This window comes from Benincasa hispida, chromosome 1 (assembly GCF_027475165.1).
Source record: "Benincasa hispida cultivar pf3 chromosome 1, pf3_genome.v1.1, whole genome shotgun sequence".
NCBI classification, from domain to species: Eukaryota; Viridiplantae; Streptophyta; class Magnoliopsida; order Cucurbitales; family Cucurbitaceae; genus Benincasa; species Benincasa hispida.
Window position 1 is genome coordinate 82,786,427 of NC_143478.1, and position 19,558 is coordinate 82,805,984.

Sequence of the window (19,558 nt, forward strand, 5' to 3'; positions counted from 1 at the left end):
TATGTTTGGGAACTCGTGGTTTGTAGACATTAAACATATTCTATTTACATATTGAGGTTTATTCAGTAAAGTTGTTATTTAATATATGAATTACACGGTTTTAAACTTCAAATCCAATAAACTAAGAACCTTTAGCTATAACATGAATACTTGAACTTTATGTAAAGACATAATAGTGGATCAAGTTCGAGTAATAGCCAAAACGATCTATAGTATAGGGATTAAGCTGGGTACCTTATCCTAGGGATACTATGGATGTAATCCACTTTGTAATTGTTACAATAGTTATAAAGTGTTACAAATGATGTGATCCTAAATCATTCATGTGGAGACATGCGAGTGGAGACATATGTTTGCATCAGACCGAACCACGAAATAGTCACTTTTACTTTATAATACTATTTACTGATAAGACTTGACTATTTCAATTTGATGACCTAGGTAACTCGATCTTAATCCTGAGCTAACTATGAGCTTCTTTTTATTCGGGATTATCCTTTAATCTGCATGGGTGAGAGTGGCTTAACATCGCCGACTCAATAAGCCTCCCATTTTAGGGGTAAGACTGAGTAGATAGCTAAGGACATAGGATGCAAGACAAAACTTACTCCTACCCGCTTTTAGGGTTAATAGATACATTGTTCTCTTAAGCACCGACTCTAGGTCTTGAACAAGGGGTTCCCCCTCTCTAAGGCCTGAGAGGGACTCGGCTTAATAGTTGGACCACAAACCAATTGTTTATTAGAGGATTAGTGGAACTTAAGAAGCAAGATGTAATTACAGGGGTAAAATGGTAATTTTGACCCAGCTGTAATTACAAACAACCTGTGAAAGATCGACTTACTAATCATAGTTAAATCAAGTGGACAAAAATATATCTACAATGAGAAGAGTGCAACTGCTGGGCTTTAGTGGAGTGGTTCCGATAGTTAACGAATGTTTATTAATTGGGTTAACGAGTTTAGTCGATTAAGTCGGATCGTTGGAGCTCATGATCTGCAGGTTCATTAGGTTCCCCTACTACCTCATAACAGACTAAACCTTGGACCAATATGTAGAGAGAATTTGGGATCGTTCAAATAGGTTTAGGGAATTATTAATTATGTACGGTATAATTAAACATTTAATTATCGAATTAAACGGATTGGAGAGCTTACAATATTTAAATATGATTTAAATATTGTAAACGTGAATAGGGATTCATGTTCGGGATAGGTGTTGTATTAATTTAATAAATTATTCAAAATTAATTATTTAGATTAATTTTAATTAAAATTAAGTTAATTCGTTTTTTAAATTATTTTATGAAAAATCAATTTATAATTGAGAGTGGACCATTTTACAAGTTTAATTTACAACTATTTCCCATTAATTATATTGATGATTTGTTGTCAACCTTTTAAGCATTACAATTGCATGTTTGTATTCTATAAAACTTGTGTTTTAATTGCTGAATCTTTTTTCATGCAACTTAGCTATTTTTGACGAAAATTTTCTCTAAAAAGGTTGATCAAGAACCCTCCCTAGCTCAAAAATTCCCTAAAAATTCTCACGAGTTTGGATCCCACGATCCGTACAAAGGTTGAAGAATAGCGGGGAAGACTCTAGCAGTGGTTCACGACGAGTTCGTGATTAGAAATTAAACAAAGAGTTACTGATTTTTGAGATCTACAAAGGTTTTTCTCAAACCCTAATTCTCCTATTATGAACATGCATGCTTGATCTCTAAAATTTAGAGTGTTTAAGATCCTAATTGTCTCTGCATTTAATTGTTAACATTAACAATAAGTTGATACATTTATGAAAATTTATAGTTTAACATCTAAATAAGTTTTAATTATAGTTAGCATAAAAGGAAAAAGGTAAGGAATTTCAATACAAAATTTGATCCCATTTCATGGAAATCGAAGAATGGGATAAATGAACGTTAAAATTTCAAGAAATGGAGATGGGGACAAGGACGGAATAATATATGGTAATTTTCAGCCCAATAACATTAAACATTAATTAATACAACAAAATGTATAGTCCAAGCAAATGAAGTATGTTTTGTCATATATGGTACTAAAAGATTTCCAATCTTTTACCGTCTTGGCTATATAGGTTATGTGTATAGATATTCGTTCTTTTTTTAGTACGATAAATAAGGTCATGGAGATTTAAATTTTTGACTTTAATAAAAAGATTGTGTCAATTATTATGAACTATTCTTACACATATTCACTCCGATTCTACTATCCTCACTAGTCATTTATGAATTAACCTTCATGACAAATACATACACCTAAATATACAATATCAATTGAAAAATACATAGATGATAATGTGATCTTGTCTCATTACAAATATTTGTTTCAATAATATAATTTATACATTTCATACACCTAATGTCATGCCACCATATAAAATTGCCAAAACAAATGGATAAGATCCAAACTTTGCAATAACTTTTGATGTTTGAGCATGTGATGAACAAATTAACAATTGAAAATACTTATATATATATATATATATATATATATATATATATATATATATATATCTTCAAAATAATTGAAAAATTTTGGACAAGGTGGGTTGGATTCCAGTTGTCTTTAATAGAACCGAAGGAGTGTAGCAGATCTATAGGACATGACGGAGATTATGAGTTTTTTTTTTTTTTTTTAATTATTATTATTTTTTGAAGTTGTTATTATTATTGTTATTAAATTTTTTTTATGTATTTATTTAATTATTATTATTTTTTGAAGTTGTTATTATTATTGTTATTAAAATTGTTTTATGTATTTATTTAATTTAGGACAACAATAGTAAGATGGTGAATAAACCTTTGATCTCTAGAGAAGAAGGTCATAATCGATAAGGAGTTATTAGATTCAACAGATTGTATTTGAGCTCAATTTATGATATATTAAATAATAAAATAAAGACTGACATTACACAACTTAATGATAATTGCTACATACTCCTTAATTTAAGTTTAGAACCCCACATTTGTTGTACTAAAAAATAATAATAAAATAAATGTATCAACTCGAGTAATTTAATTGACTATCAGTCTATCTATTATCGACTAGAATGTCAAATGTTTGAATTTCTATCTTGACATATTACTGAACTAAAAAATAATGATAATTAAAAAAAATGTTAACGTGGCATTGGGCGACATATACTTTGAGTTTTTCAATTGGGTTGATAAGAAAAATGGTAGATTTTAAAGTTTCACTTGAAAAAATAGCAAAAAGATTTCAAATTTACAAAAAATAGCAAAACAAATTTATGCAATAGAAAATACTAATTAGTAAATTACAAAACTACCTAAAAAAAAGTATAAACGAGAATGCAAAGATACATTGCTTCAAAAACAACTCGAATACCACAAATACAGTCTACCTAAACATTCTAGAACCACAAACACACAGTATCTAAACATTCCAAAAGCAAAAATTGAAAATCATCCCATATGATCCTTAACACTTTTGGCTGCCTATAGAACGTGTGTATGCGAGGGAAGATGACGACAAGGCAGTGGGGGTCAATAAAAACTTATGGATGTCCACAATGATAAACTTCTCCAAGATAAGAAAGAGCAAAGTTGATTGTATTAGTGAAATTGTTGTTGGCAAGTGAGTATTTGAAAGAATTGCAACTTCGAGACGATGTGACTAATATTGAAAATATGATTGTCTTTGACATCAAACTAGTTGTAGGGAGTTTCTTCCTCTTCATTCCATATGACATTTTGCTTTCAAGATCTTGAAAGCTAACTTGAAACACTATCAATCTCAAACCATCATTGTTGAAAACGATTTTCGAAGTAGAAATAAAATTGGGAAATATGTGTGCGAGTGAAAAAGGTTGGTGACCTGGCGAGGGTGGTCGCAAAAGCTAGCTAAGATAATAGAATTTAAGAAAAGGTTGTCGAATCAACGATCACAAACATGAGATTGAAAAAAAGAAAAAGTGATTTCGGGGGCGGCTAAGTGAAAAATATGAGATTTAGAGTTTTTTGTTATCTTATTTTAATAATAATCATGATAATGATGATGACGATGATGATAATAATATTAATAATAAACTAATATATATATATATATATATGTTTCAAGCATTTAAAATTTAATTTCTATTCATATGTTTCTTTTTAAGTACAACAAATCATTTTTATATGTTTCTATATGAAAAATTGAAAATATCGAAAATATGAAGGAAAAAAGGTCAAATTAATTTGATAACAATATGTATAAAATAATGGAAAATATTTAGATGCAATTGAATTTGTATTTAAACAAATTGAAAGTTAGTTAGATAAAATCAAATTTGATAATAAAAGATAAATTTAAATATGAATTGGAGAGAACTCGGAAAGTTTTTGTTTATTGTGATTAATTTGATAAGTAGTTAAATAAAATCTAATTTGATAATAAAATATAGATTTAAATATAATTCGAGAGAGAAAAATCAGGAAGAGAGCTCATTTAATTACAATTACACTTATTCATAATTCCATTTTCATTTACCTTCAACCATTACAATGTATTTATAACTCCATCAACCACAAAACCTACTAAAGAAACCTGACTCGTTGCAGAAGCATAGTAAAAACAGCAAGATTGCAAAAGTCAATACTTATCTGTTTGTAGAAAAGACAGATCAATGGTATAATAATATAATAAGATGATAATGAATAAAATGTGATTAAAAATACAAAAAATGATAAAAATTTAAATGAAATATACAAATGATAATATGTATAAAATATTAAGTAAAATCCTAATAAGATAAAAAAATTAATTCGAATTTAAAATAATGTAAAATCTAAAGATATATTATAAATTAACATCGAAATGATGATAAACAAATCAAAGATTGATTAATTCTGATTTTTTTTTTCGAAAAGTGGTTAAAATCAAACCAAAACAGATATGAAACCACCAATTCAATTTTTAAAATTAGAGAAAAATCCAGTACCTTTATCTCTTGAATATTTTAGGTCGAAGTCTCTGATCGACAATTCTATTTACATTGTATTCCTATTAAGAATTGATACATAGCCTCACAACAAATCATTCTATTTACACTATATTTCTATTGAGAGTTTACATACAGTATAACAATTACACAATACTCGAAAAAAATTGTTAATCGATCATACGAATGGTCAATTTGGAGATTAAAAAAAATATATGTCATGTGCGCGATACGCTTTTGCCAAAAATCTTATTATTTCCACTTTTTGACAAAAATCAAAAGGTACCCCCAATTTTGCTATTTCCTTCGATTTCTCTTTTCAATTTTAGTTTCTTTCAAATAGGGCTCCCTGTAGATTTGGCAAAAACAAGTTTAAAAATGAGGCCTATAGCCTGAAATATTACTTTTAACAAAATGGCAAAAAAAAAAAGAGTACAAAACAAGTGATATATTCGATACATTATTGATATACATTTGATACACTTAATACCCTCAACGCATTTGATACCCTCGACACACTTGATACACTCGATAGATTACTAGTATATATATACCTAATACACTGTTGATACACACTCAATACACTATTGATAGATATTTGATATACTTGATATATTATTAATACATGGTTGAAAATAACTAGTTATTTAAGTGTTTTAAATTTAAATATATTTAGGTAAGTAAAGATTTGTGACAATTTTGTAATTAAATGAATTTTCATTTACTTAGGCTCCTTTAGGGGAGTGGCACATATAGAAGAGAGAGAAAGAAGAGAGAGAAGCATAACATTCAAATTCTTATCAATATGAAGACAAAGTTAGAATCTGTAGCCTACTTTGTTCCTCTATTTTCTTAAAGAACATCATCGGCTTCAAAGACTGTCGTAGAATGAACGACAACGAGAAAGGAAACCTAAATGCCACAAAGTTATGAATCAAAACTTCTGTAATCGCCGCATTTGCATGCGACCGTTGCATCTCGTTCAGTCTCTCCTTGCTCTATCGCATGACCGGCCGTCGTTGTTGCTGGTCAGTCGCCGTTTGGAGTGTCCCTGTGAGTTAATCGTTGAATTTTGGTCAAATATGGTACATGTTCTAGTTGGATGACATATTTGCAAAATCTCAAAGATAGAAAGACATGGTTGCAAACCATTATTCTTAAATTGCCACCCACATAATTTTTCTTTCAAATATTCGAATTTGTATTTCTCATAAATATTCAAGTTAGTATTGATTCACCAAAAGTCTTAAGCATCTAAAAAAACAAAACAAACGAAAAAAAAAAAAAAAAAAAGTCTCGAAACATGTCCATTTGTATGGACAGTTTGGGTCCAAAAATTTAAATTTATATCTAATATATCAATTAAATAATCAAATGCGTATATTAGATATAAAATTAATAGTTCAAATATCTATTAAACATTTTTAAATTTTCAATCATCAAATAGAAAACAAATATAAAGTCTTAATTTAACTTACAATAAACCACCTGAAAATACAAACTCTCTCTCTCTCTTTAATTCATATATGAAAATAACTGATATTTATAAACAATTCTATTAAAAAAATAATTTGGAAACATAAAAGTAGGGCTTTGCAATAAAGAATGTAGACATTATCCCACAACATATCCAAAACATAATTAATAACATAAAAAATAATTCAACTTTAGAAAGTTTTCAACAAAGTTCACAAATTCAATATAAAATAATTTACAAACTATAGGTTTACTCACAATAATCAAAATATGAAAACTTAACAGTATATTTTTAAAGCTTGAAAAGAAACTATAAACTCATGTAAAAGCAATCATGGGAAAAACAAACTTAAGAATGAAAAAGAAAACTAATCTCTAGAAGGAGTTTACTACTACAATTTTTATTTTTAATTAATTTATTTGTTTACTTTTCAACACCATCCTCAATGAGTAGTTATATAGGGAAGAAATGTTGGATTTGATAGACCAATTTTTTTAATCTTAATTCAAATTAAAGAAAAAAAAAGGACAAAAGAAAGATACATATTGATTCTTTACTTTTTTGTTTTACAAAGAAAAAAATAAAAAACAAACTTATCAAAACAACAAGTCTCCTTATTCAAAAACAAATTATTCCAACACCTCTCCAAATATAAACAGGCGATCTGGGAGTTGCAAATAGGGTTGGTAAAATTTTTTGTAAGATCCCATCCTGATCGGGACGAGAAATCCCCAATTTGACCGAGTATGGGTTAAATCGAATCCCTTTAGGGTCTTCGAACCTGGGATGGGGCAGAGATGGAGAGGATATATAATCCACTAACTACAAATAGTTATTGACTATAATAACCAACTAAGTACCCCAAATGCTCCCAAAACGTTATCTTTCTAGAAAGAGACAAATAAATAAATACTAAAATGATATTAAACTTTTTTCATATTACAACTAGACATGTCTTCATCCGAGTATAGCTCAACTGATATAAAATTTGTACTATTGACTTCAAGGTCATAAATTTGATTCATTCACCTCCTACGTGCTGTAAAAGAATGTCGTCAACAACAACAATAATAAGGTTAAAATACTATTTTGATATACATATTTTGAGATTTGTTCAATTTTATTTCCCACGATATTTTCAAATATTCAATTTTATTTCCTACGGTATTTTCAAATGTTCAATTTTTATTATTGTACTTTTAATACATATGAAATTTAGTCCTTACAGATAGTCTATTATTAATTTTTTTTTTTTGTAATTTTTTTTTATAATCTATAAACAAATTTCAAAGTAATCAAAATAACCTAAAATATTATCAACACAAATATATGGTGTAAAAAAGAACATAATTTGTCCATTAAAAAGCCAACAATAATTAAGAAACCAACAAAAGTTATGTTTTTCTTTTTGTTTTTTTTTGTTTTTTTTTAAGGAATGATTATATGGCACCATTCTTCATCTAAAACTTCTTTTATAAGTCATTTAGTGTACGAGACATGTTTATATAAGTTATTTTCAACCTTCACCAACAACAAAACACAATTAAATAATGTTATAATACATTAAGCTAATTTGAGTATAATTTTAATTAGTTTAGACATATATTTTAGAGGTCAAAATTTAAAATCTTCCGATTTAAACTAAATAAAAGAACCAAACAGATTAAAATAAAACATATATTTAGGAAAAAAAGAAGGCGGTAAACTAGTTTTCTTTTGAACACTTCTCTCCCATGACAAAGGAATGCACATTCTTTATTTTGGCATAACTTGCAATAAAGATTTCATAGTGTATAATAATTTAAGAATGAAGAATTTAATGTTAAATATATATATATTTTTTTTGAAAGAATGTTAATAAAAGTTAAAAACCAACCTAATTAATTATTAATATGAATATTAACATGATTAATTTTTGAGAGAAAACTTGAGGAAGAAAATTGAAGTGGCTCCCACAGAATCATTAATGTAAAGCAAGCTCTCCTCCTCTTCCGGCTGCCCCAGCTGCTCCGTCCATCCACATTTTCTCTCTCATCATTTTTACTGTTTCTCTCTCTCTCTCTCTCATCCATTTAAGACCAAAACTCTGCTCCAAGCTCTCTACTTTTTCAAACTTTTCAAGAGGGCACTTTCTCTTTTCACGAGTTATGTAATGTTATGCTTCTAAGAAAATAAAGAAAGAAAAGAGAGAGTTAGGGTTTCATTTCATTTCCCCAGTTTTTTTTTCTCTCTTTCACTACCCAGATTAGTTTCACTCTGATTCCTCCATTTAAAGCTTTGATCGAAGGGTTTGAATGACACCCTTTTGCCAGTTGGGGCTCCATTCACCATCTTCTTGTGTTGGCTTCTTCCATTTATCCTTCTGATTCGCAATGTGTTGTTCTTGTTGCTGTTCGTTTGCCCCTTTTTTTGATTTTTGATTTGTTATCCTACATGGGTTTCTTCTCCTTGATTCTTGTGCCTAAAGAGGAAAATTAGATATTCCTTTTTTGGGTACCCTTCTTGGGTTACTGTTGATTTTCAAGAATGGTTGTATGTGGGATCTTTTGATTGTTCTCTTTTTCTCAGAAAAGTGTTTCTGTTGGTTGCTCTTTTTTGTGTGTCTTTTTTTTTTCTTCGTGGAAACTTACATGTGAAGCAATTTGCGTTGAACGAACTGACTACCCCTTATCGTGATCGAATTTAACTCATTCCACGAATTACAAAGGGTTCCCCTGCTTACTTTAATGTGTGGTTGTGCATAAAGAAGTTTCCTGATCTTCTTGCAGCTGGAAACCCGTGAATTAGTGGCTCATGGGCTTCTGTTTTGTGGTAGTCTAAGGGAAGATCAAGGTTTTAGATTCAATTTCCATGGGTTGCATTTTAGATTTCACATCGCAATTCTCAAGGGAGACTATGTTTTTTGGTAGCATAGATGGTTATCTATAACAATACTCAATAGCAGCAGCTTCTCTACAGGGGTATCTCGGTAAGGGGTTTGGCTTTGGTTTTTAGCTGCCATGGAGGATATAGGTCTATTCAAGCAAGGATGGAAATGGTTTCAGTCACAGAAACACACTTACTCGCGTGCTCAAACTGCGTTTTTTAGTTTCAGAGACAGAGTTGGGATGTTTGTTGAGAGACATTGGCCAACGGTGTGCCGTGGCTGTGCCTGGATGGGGAGTTTACTGCGTTTAGCTGTGCTTCAATGGTGGGACTGCATTATAAAAGGCTTCCGGTCGCTTATTGGATTAGGCTCTGCTGCATTGCTCCTTATAATGTGGAGTTGCTTTCTTAGTTTAACGTCCATGTCCTGCCTGGTTTACGTTCTTCTCAGTATGGTATATTCCTCTCCAATACCTGATAAAAGTTGTTTCTGTTATTTCAGGCTCTTTCAGAACTAGGATTTACAAACTTGCTTGAAATGATAACGAGAGTTAAGAAGATGTGTTCTAAACGGTCCAATCAAATGGGAGCAACAGTTGGTCAAACGATTGCCCGTTTGCTAAAACTTTGCATTGGATCTTCACTGTAATAAATTTGACAATTGTGAAACTGGAGATGTTTAGAAACGCTCTAGGTCTACCAGTCTAGGCTTCCAGAAAGTTAAAATTTGTGACTACCATTTCATCTATAAAAGTTCATACTAACATTCAACTACCTTACTTTTCCATATTGTCCTTGGTGGAGCTATTGTTTTGCTACTGGTGGTAAAGTTAGGGTTACTTTGAATGCTTTGCATTTTATTTTCCTGATGTACGTTTGAAAACATTACTGTTAGAGTCATTTTAAGGTTTCTTGTTCTGTTAATAGCTGAAACTTTTTTATATTGGTAGCCATTTGTAAAAGTTCATCTTTGACTCTGGAACTCTCTCCTGTTTCCCTTCTCTACTGTGTGGTTCTGTTCTTTGAATGTGATCCTAGTAGATTTATAATGTAATGGAAATCTGCTAATCGATTTATTTTCCAATATATAGGTTGCTTTATAAGGTTCCTTCTATTTTAGTTCAATAGTGTAATACTTTAATAAAATGAAATTTTATCTCATTATATTTATAGCTTAGTCCACTGTTTCAGGGAGCTGCAGGAGTTGCTGTTCAATACCTGGGTTACACTCCTGGACTTTTCATCGTTGGACTATTTGCTATTCTAATATTATGGATGTATGCTAACTTTTGGATTACAGGGACGTTGTTTATAGTTGGAGGTAAGAATCTCTTTTAATCAATCAGACTCTTTGTAATTACCAGTTTAGTTGCATTCTTTCAGATTAGGGACCGTTCAGACTCCTTTTTATTTATTTATTTAATTATTATTATTTTTTCTTTCACATTTCTTGGTTTCCTATATATATTATATTAACAATTAATACTGTGGCACATAGTTGACTACTCAATCTTTAACATGGTCGTGGTTTGTGTCTTCTTAGTAGCCTACTTCTATCTTTCGTTAGTGAAGGTTCAATGTTTCAATCTGTGTATGGATCTCCAAAATACAATAATTTCTTTTGTACTTGTGGGGTAGCAAGGAAAAAATGAAAGCATTTTCCACACGTATTTCATAAATATGCATTGTTCTATTGGTGACATTGGGGGAAGGAGAATTATGGCAACATGTTAACCATATTTAGATGTTATGTTGACTGAAAAAGTGCTATTTTGCATACAAATATTGTTTTTGCATCTTCCAAGATTGATATCCCATCTGTGAATTGTCACGAGGGTGTTACAAAGAATATCAACTAATTTCTCCTTTTGTATGGAGTTACATGTGTGAACAAAATGTCCATATTATCGGGAAGGAAGATGTTTATGGGCACATTATCCCTAAAACGTTTATTTTAAATTCAGGTATGACATGTAGATAAAGATAGATGTTTTCAATATTTTCCAATTTCACTGCACACAACTCATGGTGGTTGCAATGAGAGATCTATATGAACTTTTTATAATTCCACACATTACCATTCACCCTTATGCCCACTTTAATGTCCTTTTCCCTTAAGAAGCAACTTTTCCTGATGAACCTGTACGCCACTTCAATCAGATTGCTTTATGAACTTGAAATTCTGTCAGTTGATTTGTGTTTTTGTTTATCCTTTGCTTATATGCAGGTTATTTGTTCTCTCTTAATCATGCACGGTTGGTGGTCTTAATGGCAACTGTATATGCTATATATTGCGTTAAAGTTCGTGTTGGATGGCCGGGTGTCTTTCTCTCAATAAATCTTGCATTTCTATCAAACGATGCATCGAATTATTTGCTCCAATGGTGTGATAAGGCGAGTGAGAGCTCACATTTCGAAGAGCAGAAACAATCTGAAACAATTTCGGAAGATGAATTCTCAGGAGAGTGTGAATACTCTGTTCCTACCAGTGAGTCTGAGAAGGTGCATTCATGTAAATCATCCAGCCCAACTGTTGTGACATCTGTTGTAGATAACCAGAAAGAGGCTTCTAGTAGCAAGGTGAACAAAGATCAGACTGATTCAATTGATGAGATGAAAAGGATATTAAATAGTGGGGACCATTATGAAGCGCTGGGATTTCCACGTCACAAGAAGATTGATGTCATAGTTTTAAAAAAGGAATACAGAAAAAAGGTGATATGGTGTGCTCACTTTTTTCGGACACGATTTCCCTTTTTCACATGTGAAAAGAATGGGGGTCTAATTATGCAATGTAGTCATTGAGTCACGCTCACCACATTCTTCTTGTGAGCTATAGAAATATTTCTCAAAGGGGAATTGACTTGCACTCTGTGAATGAAACATTACTGTATTTCCTTAGAAATTGTAGTGATATATTGATTTTCTAACTTAATATGTAAATTAGTAAATATATAGTGATGTATTCTGATTGTATGTAATGTGACTCATGTCTATGTTAATTTATATGAAAAGATGCTACGCTTCATTTTTGTCATCATATTAACGTTATGTAACTCATAATCAGTTTTGGTACATTGACACACTGTTTTTTGTAGTAAGGGTAATATTTTTTAACGTTGATCACTATTTGGGTGAAAGAATAACAAAGAAGTTAGATAAATTTGCCTGGAAGAATTATTGTACTCCCATGGTCTCAGTCCCGGCTACATAGCTGGGAATATTTTATGGGAAAAGTAAAACGATGTCAGAGGCTAATGAAATTCCTTTCCATGTGCTCTTAATGCCATCACTCTAATATTTAGTCATTACTAGAATTTCTTGAGGAAAAATTACTGATTTTTGTCTTTTCTTTTTTAGGCTGTGCTTGTGCATCCTGATAAAAATATGGGAAGCCCGTTGGCCAGCGAGTCATTTAAGAAGCTTCAATGTGCATATGAGGTAATTTTCTTTTTATGTCTTAGCTTTCTGTTTCTTTTCGACCATATCTGCTGGAGAGTTGAGTGGCTTTCAAATCTCTGGCCATTATTATCTCTTACTCACGTTTGCATGGAAAATCAGGTTCTTTCTGACTCCGTGAAAAAAAGAGACTATGATGAGCAATTGAGAAAGGAGGAATCGAAGACCAAAAGTGTCTGCCAGAGGTCCCAGTCCTATGGGACTTCACAACAGGTTGTACATAATCTTTATACGATTGATACTGACATTTTATAGTTTAATTTATATGTGTTCTCATTCATGATAGAAGTTATTTTGTTTCTAACTCAGATGAGATTTATGGTAATTAGAAAGGAAGTAGTAATACTAATAAAGATGCCAATTTCTTTCTGACTAGACTCTATAGGAGGGAGAGGGAATGAAGTATCTTCTAGGAATTAGGCAATCTTATTCTTGGGTTCAATATACTTCCAAGTTACATCTACATGGCATTGTAAGATTTGATGCATTTGCTTAAATAAAATACTCTTAGGGGCTGAATGTAGAGTTGGTTATAGGAGTTATGGTTATAATAATATGTGGGGTTATAATAGTTTATGGAGTTGAATAGTCTGTGCTTGGGTGCTAAACTATTTTAATAGTTTAGGTTCAAGAAGTTTGTGTCTGGGCTGCAAATTATTTTAGTTCCAGTTTACAATTTATGTTTTTGGGTTGATGATTTGTTTAACATGGAGTTCTTAAGTATAGGTTTAGGTTTTTTTGGTTTGGGGGGTGGGGGGTACTGGTATCTAAATATCATATTTTCTAAATAAGAACAAAAACGTTTGTTTCACCAATTTTTTTAAAATATATTAGATTTTAAGTTACGCTATTTTTCGTCCATTTAGTCATTTTGAAAATGTACCAATACTATTTAACATGCATAAAATACGTGAGACTTAGGCTAAAAATACACATTGATTAAGTAAGAAAACTCCATATTTGGAGGTGTACAAAAAACAACCAATGAACTTCCTAATATTGTACAAACATATATCTAGGAGTGATAGAAAGATTCATGGGGGATTTCTTATATAATTATCGTGTTCAATTTTATGAATGACTTTTCTTTTTCCCATATATACAATATTTCTTTGCTTTAAACTTTGATGAGACCCATGAAGCGAGTTATTTAATCGGGCATGTTTGGATTGACTAAGGAAAAAATGTTTTTCAAAAAGTCATTTTCACTTAAACATTTTTTTTGTAAAAACTACTTAACGTGAAAATGTTCATGTGCGGTTGGTTACATTTTCTCAAAAGTGTTTTTATACATAAGTTTGTTTGGTTTGCTCTACATACAAAATGTTTATATTAATGTCAAATTACTGTGAAAGAAGACTATTAAACACTATGTACCGGTTGTCAGAGTTGATCACATAGGTGGTCATTGGAGGTGATTGTCGGAATTGAGTTAGAGGTAGTCATCGGAGCGAATCACTGGAGGTGGTTCTCGCCAAAATTAGGTGTTAGAGGTGGTCTTTGTTGGAGGTAGTTATCAGAGTTGGTCGTCCGTGGGTGGAGGAAACATGGGAGGGAGAGAGAGCTGGTTATTTTAACCATTGAGTTGAAAATAGTTCTACTATAGCAAACACAGAGTTAAAATAACCTTGGAGTTCCAAACAACCCCTTGGCTCACTAATATGAGTTTAGTTGAGTTGGTAAAATATACCAACTTAATGTCATTGAGTTGCTACATTTTAGTAACTCACCCTAACTTAACTCAACTCTCCAATCGTCCAATGTTTTAAATGGCTCCACCTAGGGGTGGAAACGGTTCGGTGGTCAAACCGAACTGAACTGAATTTTCTAATATGTAAAACCAAATCGAGTTTCAAATTCGGTTTTGACATTTTTAAAAGATCTATGTTATATTTTTTTAATTAAAAAACGGTTCGGTTTTAATTCGGTTTTGTTCTTTAAATTAAAAACGGTTCGGTTTTATATTCGATTTTACTATTTTTTTAAATATATAAATAAATAAATATATATATATTAGTAAAATCGATTTGGTTCGGTTTTCGAAATTGAAACCGAACCGAACCGAATTGATTCGGTTTCAAACCGGATCGAACCGCATTTTTCGGTTTCACTAAGTTTTCGGTTCGGTTCGGTTCAGTTTTTAGAAACGGTTCGATTTTTGCGGTTTGAATGGCCACCCCTCCACCCATCGGCCACTGTCGGCGACTATCACTACCATACTTTGGGAATCAACTTCGGGCTCCAGCAACCACCTTCGATGACAACTCTGGCGACCAACTCCAACGACCACTTTCCGACCAGTTTCGAGATCTGACAACCACCTCTGACAACAAACTCCGACGACCAATCCCGACGACCAACTCCGACAACTACCTTCGACTACAAATTCTAGCGAAAATTACAATTGATGACCGCCTTCAACTACAAACTCCGGTGGAAATCACCTTCGATGATCAACTTCAACGACCACATTTGCGCAAGCAACTCCAACAACCACCTTCGACGATAAACTTCGACGACCAACTCCAATACCACCTTCATACGACCGCCTTCAAGCATTGACAACCACCTTTGACTACAAACTCTAACGAAAATCATTTTTGATGGTTAGCTTTGACGATCACCTTTGCATGACCAACTCCAATACCACCTCGTGCGACCAACTTTGGGCTCCGACTACCAATTCTAGTGAAAATCATTTTCGATAATAAACTTTGACAACCACCTCCGACTATTATAAGACGGGTGACTGTTAAAGTATGTTGTATGGTTGTTGATCATATAGATAATAGTATTTTGTCTATATTAAGTGCAATATTTATATGTAGAAAATTGTAAGATAGATTTTTATTTAATTAAATTCACATGTCAAATGATTAAGAATATTTGGAAAAGTATGTAACAAATAACGACAAAAAAAAAGCAAGCATAAAATGGAATTTTGTTCTTTGATGATCCTCCAAATTTGAAGGAATTGAAAGTGAAATTGTTAAAGAAATGTGGTGGCATTCCATTGGCTACTAAGAGGAGAGATTCAATTAAAAAAACTCATGACGGAAGGAAAATACAAAACAACAATAGGAAGAAGAAAAAGAAGAAGATATGATGAAATTCCTGGAGAAAACTTAGGAATTAAAAGTTTTGGTTTCTCTCTAATTTCCCATTTTATTTAATCATATTCCTGCAAGAAATGTAGTGGGTTAATTGTTGTTCATTACCAAAAAAAGAAAGAAAGAAAAAAAGAAAAACTTAAAAAAAAAATTACAATCCATATTTTATTCAAACAAAGATGGGTAGAATTATTGAATAAAGAAGTTTCAAAACAAAAATAGTAATAATTAAAGCAGATTATTTAGGTCCTGTTTGGTAACTATTTCATTTTATATTTTCGGTTTTTGAAAGTCAAGTCTATTTTCCTCCCCATTTCTTCCCATGATTTGCATTTTTCTTAAGTACAATGGTTGAATTCTTAGCGAGATTTCAAAAATAAGAACAAGTTTTTAAAAGCTATTTTTTTTCGTTTTAAAAATTTGGTTTAGTTTTTTAAACCATTGGTAAAAAGTAGATAACAAAGGAAGAAATTTGGAGGTTGAAGTAGTGTCTATAGGCTTAATTTTAAAAAAAATTAAAAATCAAATACCAAATGTGGCCTTAGAGTTCAAAATTTTGTGCTAGGTATCCATGACATATGAACTCAACTCTGCACCCCAAATATTGACATAGGAACTTATACCAAATAACTTTGCACCCCAAACGTAGACATAAATTCTACATATGTATGAATTCCAGACACCGTATCTCAACTCAGCATCCTAAACAACCTCTTACACTGGAATCCATTAGTTTCTTCTGTAGTTTTTTATGATCCGTTTTTAATCCTTGATTGTGAATTAATGTATTGAAAATTATTTTTGAAGATAGACGTAGGCGTAGGAAGAGGAACCAGTCAAGATTTTGGCATCTTCTTTAAGAATTATTTTCATAACCTCCATTTTTATCAAGAAGAGAAGTGAGATAATGGCCCAAGGAATTTAAGTGTCAATGAAAGTTTTCTTACAGGAGAAGCTTGTAGCTAATCCTTAATTATGCATACTTTCTCTGTTAGATTCCTGTGATTACATATGAATTAATTTATCAGGGATGTGTGTGGCTTCTGAAGGATCGTTCCTTGTCTGAGCATTTCTTAAGTTGCTAATGTTTAAGTTGAGTTGTAATTAGTAACTTTTAATCTACTCTGTAAGCAGATGAGTTCCGATTATTGCTCTGAGGAGTCAAGACGTATACAGTGCAGTAAATGCGGCCATTCGCACATATGGGTCTGCACAAATAGGAATAAGACGAAGGCAAGATGGTGTCAGGTTATTCCCGAAGCATTATATGTAATCTTTGTTTGAATCTACCCATGTGTAAATTTTACTTTTGAGAATAAATTAGTTTTGGTACGTGCTTTGATGTCAGGATTGTTGTCAATATCATCAAGCTAAGGATGGAGACGGATGGGTTGAATATAAAGGTTCTCTGGTCTTTGATAAACCTCAGAAAGTAAGTTCCTTTTCATTTCTAGCTCAAGCATTTTTTCTTGTTCCCTTTACTTTTTTCCATCCATTATTTTCAACTGACTATTAAAGTGTAATGGAAGGGACATTTAATGATTATGATCATTAATTAGACCTCTCTGGCCTCATAAGTTTCCTACCCACCATATTATGTTTTTCTTTCTTTTTGCCTTTTATTTTTCTTAATAGTAAACTGTCCGTGAAATAAAGTCCCAACCTTACTGCCCCATAGGAAGACTGCATATCCAACATTAGATCTAGGAGACAACATGAGATTCCATTATATTAATCGTTATCATCTTGTCGTTTGATATGCATATTCTACTGTTCATCTAATCAGTCGATTTACTCTTTCAAAAATTAATTTTTTCTTGTAGATGGATATACCACGTGCTTTTGTTTGTGCTGAGAGCAAAATCTTTGATGTGTCTGAATGGGCGATTTGTCAAGTAAGTGGTTGATTGTCATTAATCATATAGCCTGGGTTCATGCTCTGATCTTCAAAGATTTAAGTTGTAAACTGGACTTTGGAGCAGGGAATGGCTTGCAGGCCCAATACTCATCGCCCAAGCTTTCATGTAAACATGGTCGGCTTAGGGAAAACCACACAACGATCCAAGTCGAGTAGATTTCCTTGGGAATTGGATGCTGAAATGATGGATGAAGATGAGGAAGAATTTGAGCTGTGGCTTCAGGAGGCTTTAGCCTCTGGTCTCTTCTGCGAAACCTCGAAACGGAGAAAGAGCTGGAGTCCATTCAAGTTGGGCCAGAAGAAAGGGAGCAAGCAATGGCGAAGAACATCATGCTAGAGCCACAAAGACCTGGGTCTCAGCAGCATTGCTTGCTTATTCCCATGGAGAAACGTGCACATGCAGCCTTCTCATTCACAAGGTATGAGCGAGAAAGGGTTTTACTCAACCAGTTGCAAGAATGCCTAGACTTATCGAAACCACAAGTAAGACGTAATGTCGCCAATAATATAGGATTTACTAGGTGTCCAGTGGCAGTAAAATCCAAAGTTTAGGCAAATAGCCTCTGTTGCTTATATTCTCACACGTCCTCTTAGATCTAAAGCATGAGATCCCTTGTAACTTTTTGGCCTCAACTCCAAGTACCCCCAAGCCTTGCCCACTATGTTAATTGAAAATACATCTGTGCTGTTGCTTCAGTTTCTTCACCTCCTTACAAGATTCAACCTGGATCCAAATCTTCTAGAAGATTTAACTTGTACACTTTCCAATCTCATGTACATATCTTCTTTTTTTAGTTTTCTTATTTATATTGTTTGCCTCTCCTTCAAGGCATACCTTCTTATGTTCGGTGGGTAGATAATTTTCAACATTCACTAGTGTTTCTTTGGTCTTAGCATTAGCATTTGGCAGCACAATTCTCTTGTTTGATTAATATGTAAAACACCCTGAGTTTCCCACTGTTTTGTCCATTCTTTTTTTGTGAGATTGCTTTTTCTCTATGATGCTGCTTTATATATAGATTTATCTTCATTTTCAATACTCAAGAAAAGTTAGGATGGGTTGGTTTAGATGATGCAAGTAAAAACTTGGTAAATGGAGATATCTGAATATCTAGAATTTGTCTGAATGCATTTGATTACATTTTATTTAGCATTCCCATTTTGATTAGTTGGAGTCTCAGTAACTTAGAGTTGAGGAATTTGGAAATATGTATTTTCTTTTTGTTTGGGAGTTCAACAACTTGTGGTCGAATATAAATGTCTTAATTAGTAGAGAGCTTTGCTCAGGTATACAGGAATTTACAACTTTTTTCACACTCCATTCATGGTCGGTAATGCCCTTGTTCTCTTTTGTCTGACGATTTTTATACTTCAATATAATAATGAAAGTTGTGCATTTTTTCCCTCATATCAACCATCTAAAAATACAAAATTATTTTATTTTAATTACGTTAACTTAAATGTATATTTTTGTCTAATCAGTCCTATATATTAGGATTTTTTTTTTTGGAGTACAATTGGGGTAGGCTTAAATACTAATTGTAACATTATACACTATAAGATTATATCAATTTTCATTATTATTTGAACTTTTCTGTGCTATCTACAATTGAGTGTATATTCAAACTAACATGATAGAAGATTTAAGTGAATGCAGTCTTAATAAAAGTATTGTTAATAAAAAAAAAAAAATAACAGAGCTCAATTAATATGAGTGTATTGAAAAAAAAAAGTATTATTAAATGTGGCGATATATTA

General features: G+C 32.0%; 1 protein-coding gene across 1 annotated transcript; it reads left to right on the forward strand.

Moving 5' to 3' along the window:
* Positions 1–8,413: 8,413 nt before the first annotated feature.
* On the forward strand, positions 8,414–18,757 carry LOC120080801 (uncharacterized). The gene is made up of 9 exons (XM_039035446.2): positions 8,414–9,768; positions 10,505–10,634; positions 11,541–12,028; positions 12,674–12,754; positions 12,875–12,985; positions 17,017–17,130; positions 17,231–17,314; positions 17,706–17,777; positions 17,865–18,757. Exons 1-9 carry the CDS (start codon positions 9,448–9,450, stop codon positions 18,135–18,137), a joined length of 1,674 nt encoding a protein of 557 aa, XP_038891374.1. The 5' UTR covers positions 8,414–9,447; the 3' UTR covers positions 18,138–18,757.
* The last annotated feature ends 801 nt before the right edge of the window (positions 18,758–19,558 follow it).

What these genes read in the sequence shown, in the direction of transcription:
- LOC120080801 (XM_039035446.2), top strand. Translation starts at nt 9,448, where the DNA reads ATGGAGGATATAGGTCTATTCAAGCAAGGATGGAAATGGTTTCAGTCA. An exon ending in TTTACGTTCTTCTCAGTATG is followed by an intron (nt 9,769 to 10,504) that starts GTATATTCCTCT and finishes CCACTGTTTCAG; the next exon opens with GGAGCTGCAGGAGTTGCTGT. An exon ending in CTGAATGGGCGATTTGTCAA is followed by an intron (nt 17,778 to 17,864) that starts GTAAGTGGTTGA and finishes ACTTTGGAGCAG; the next exon opens with GGAATGGCTTGCAGGCCCAA.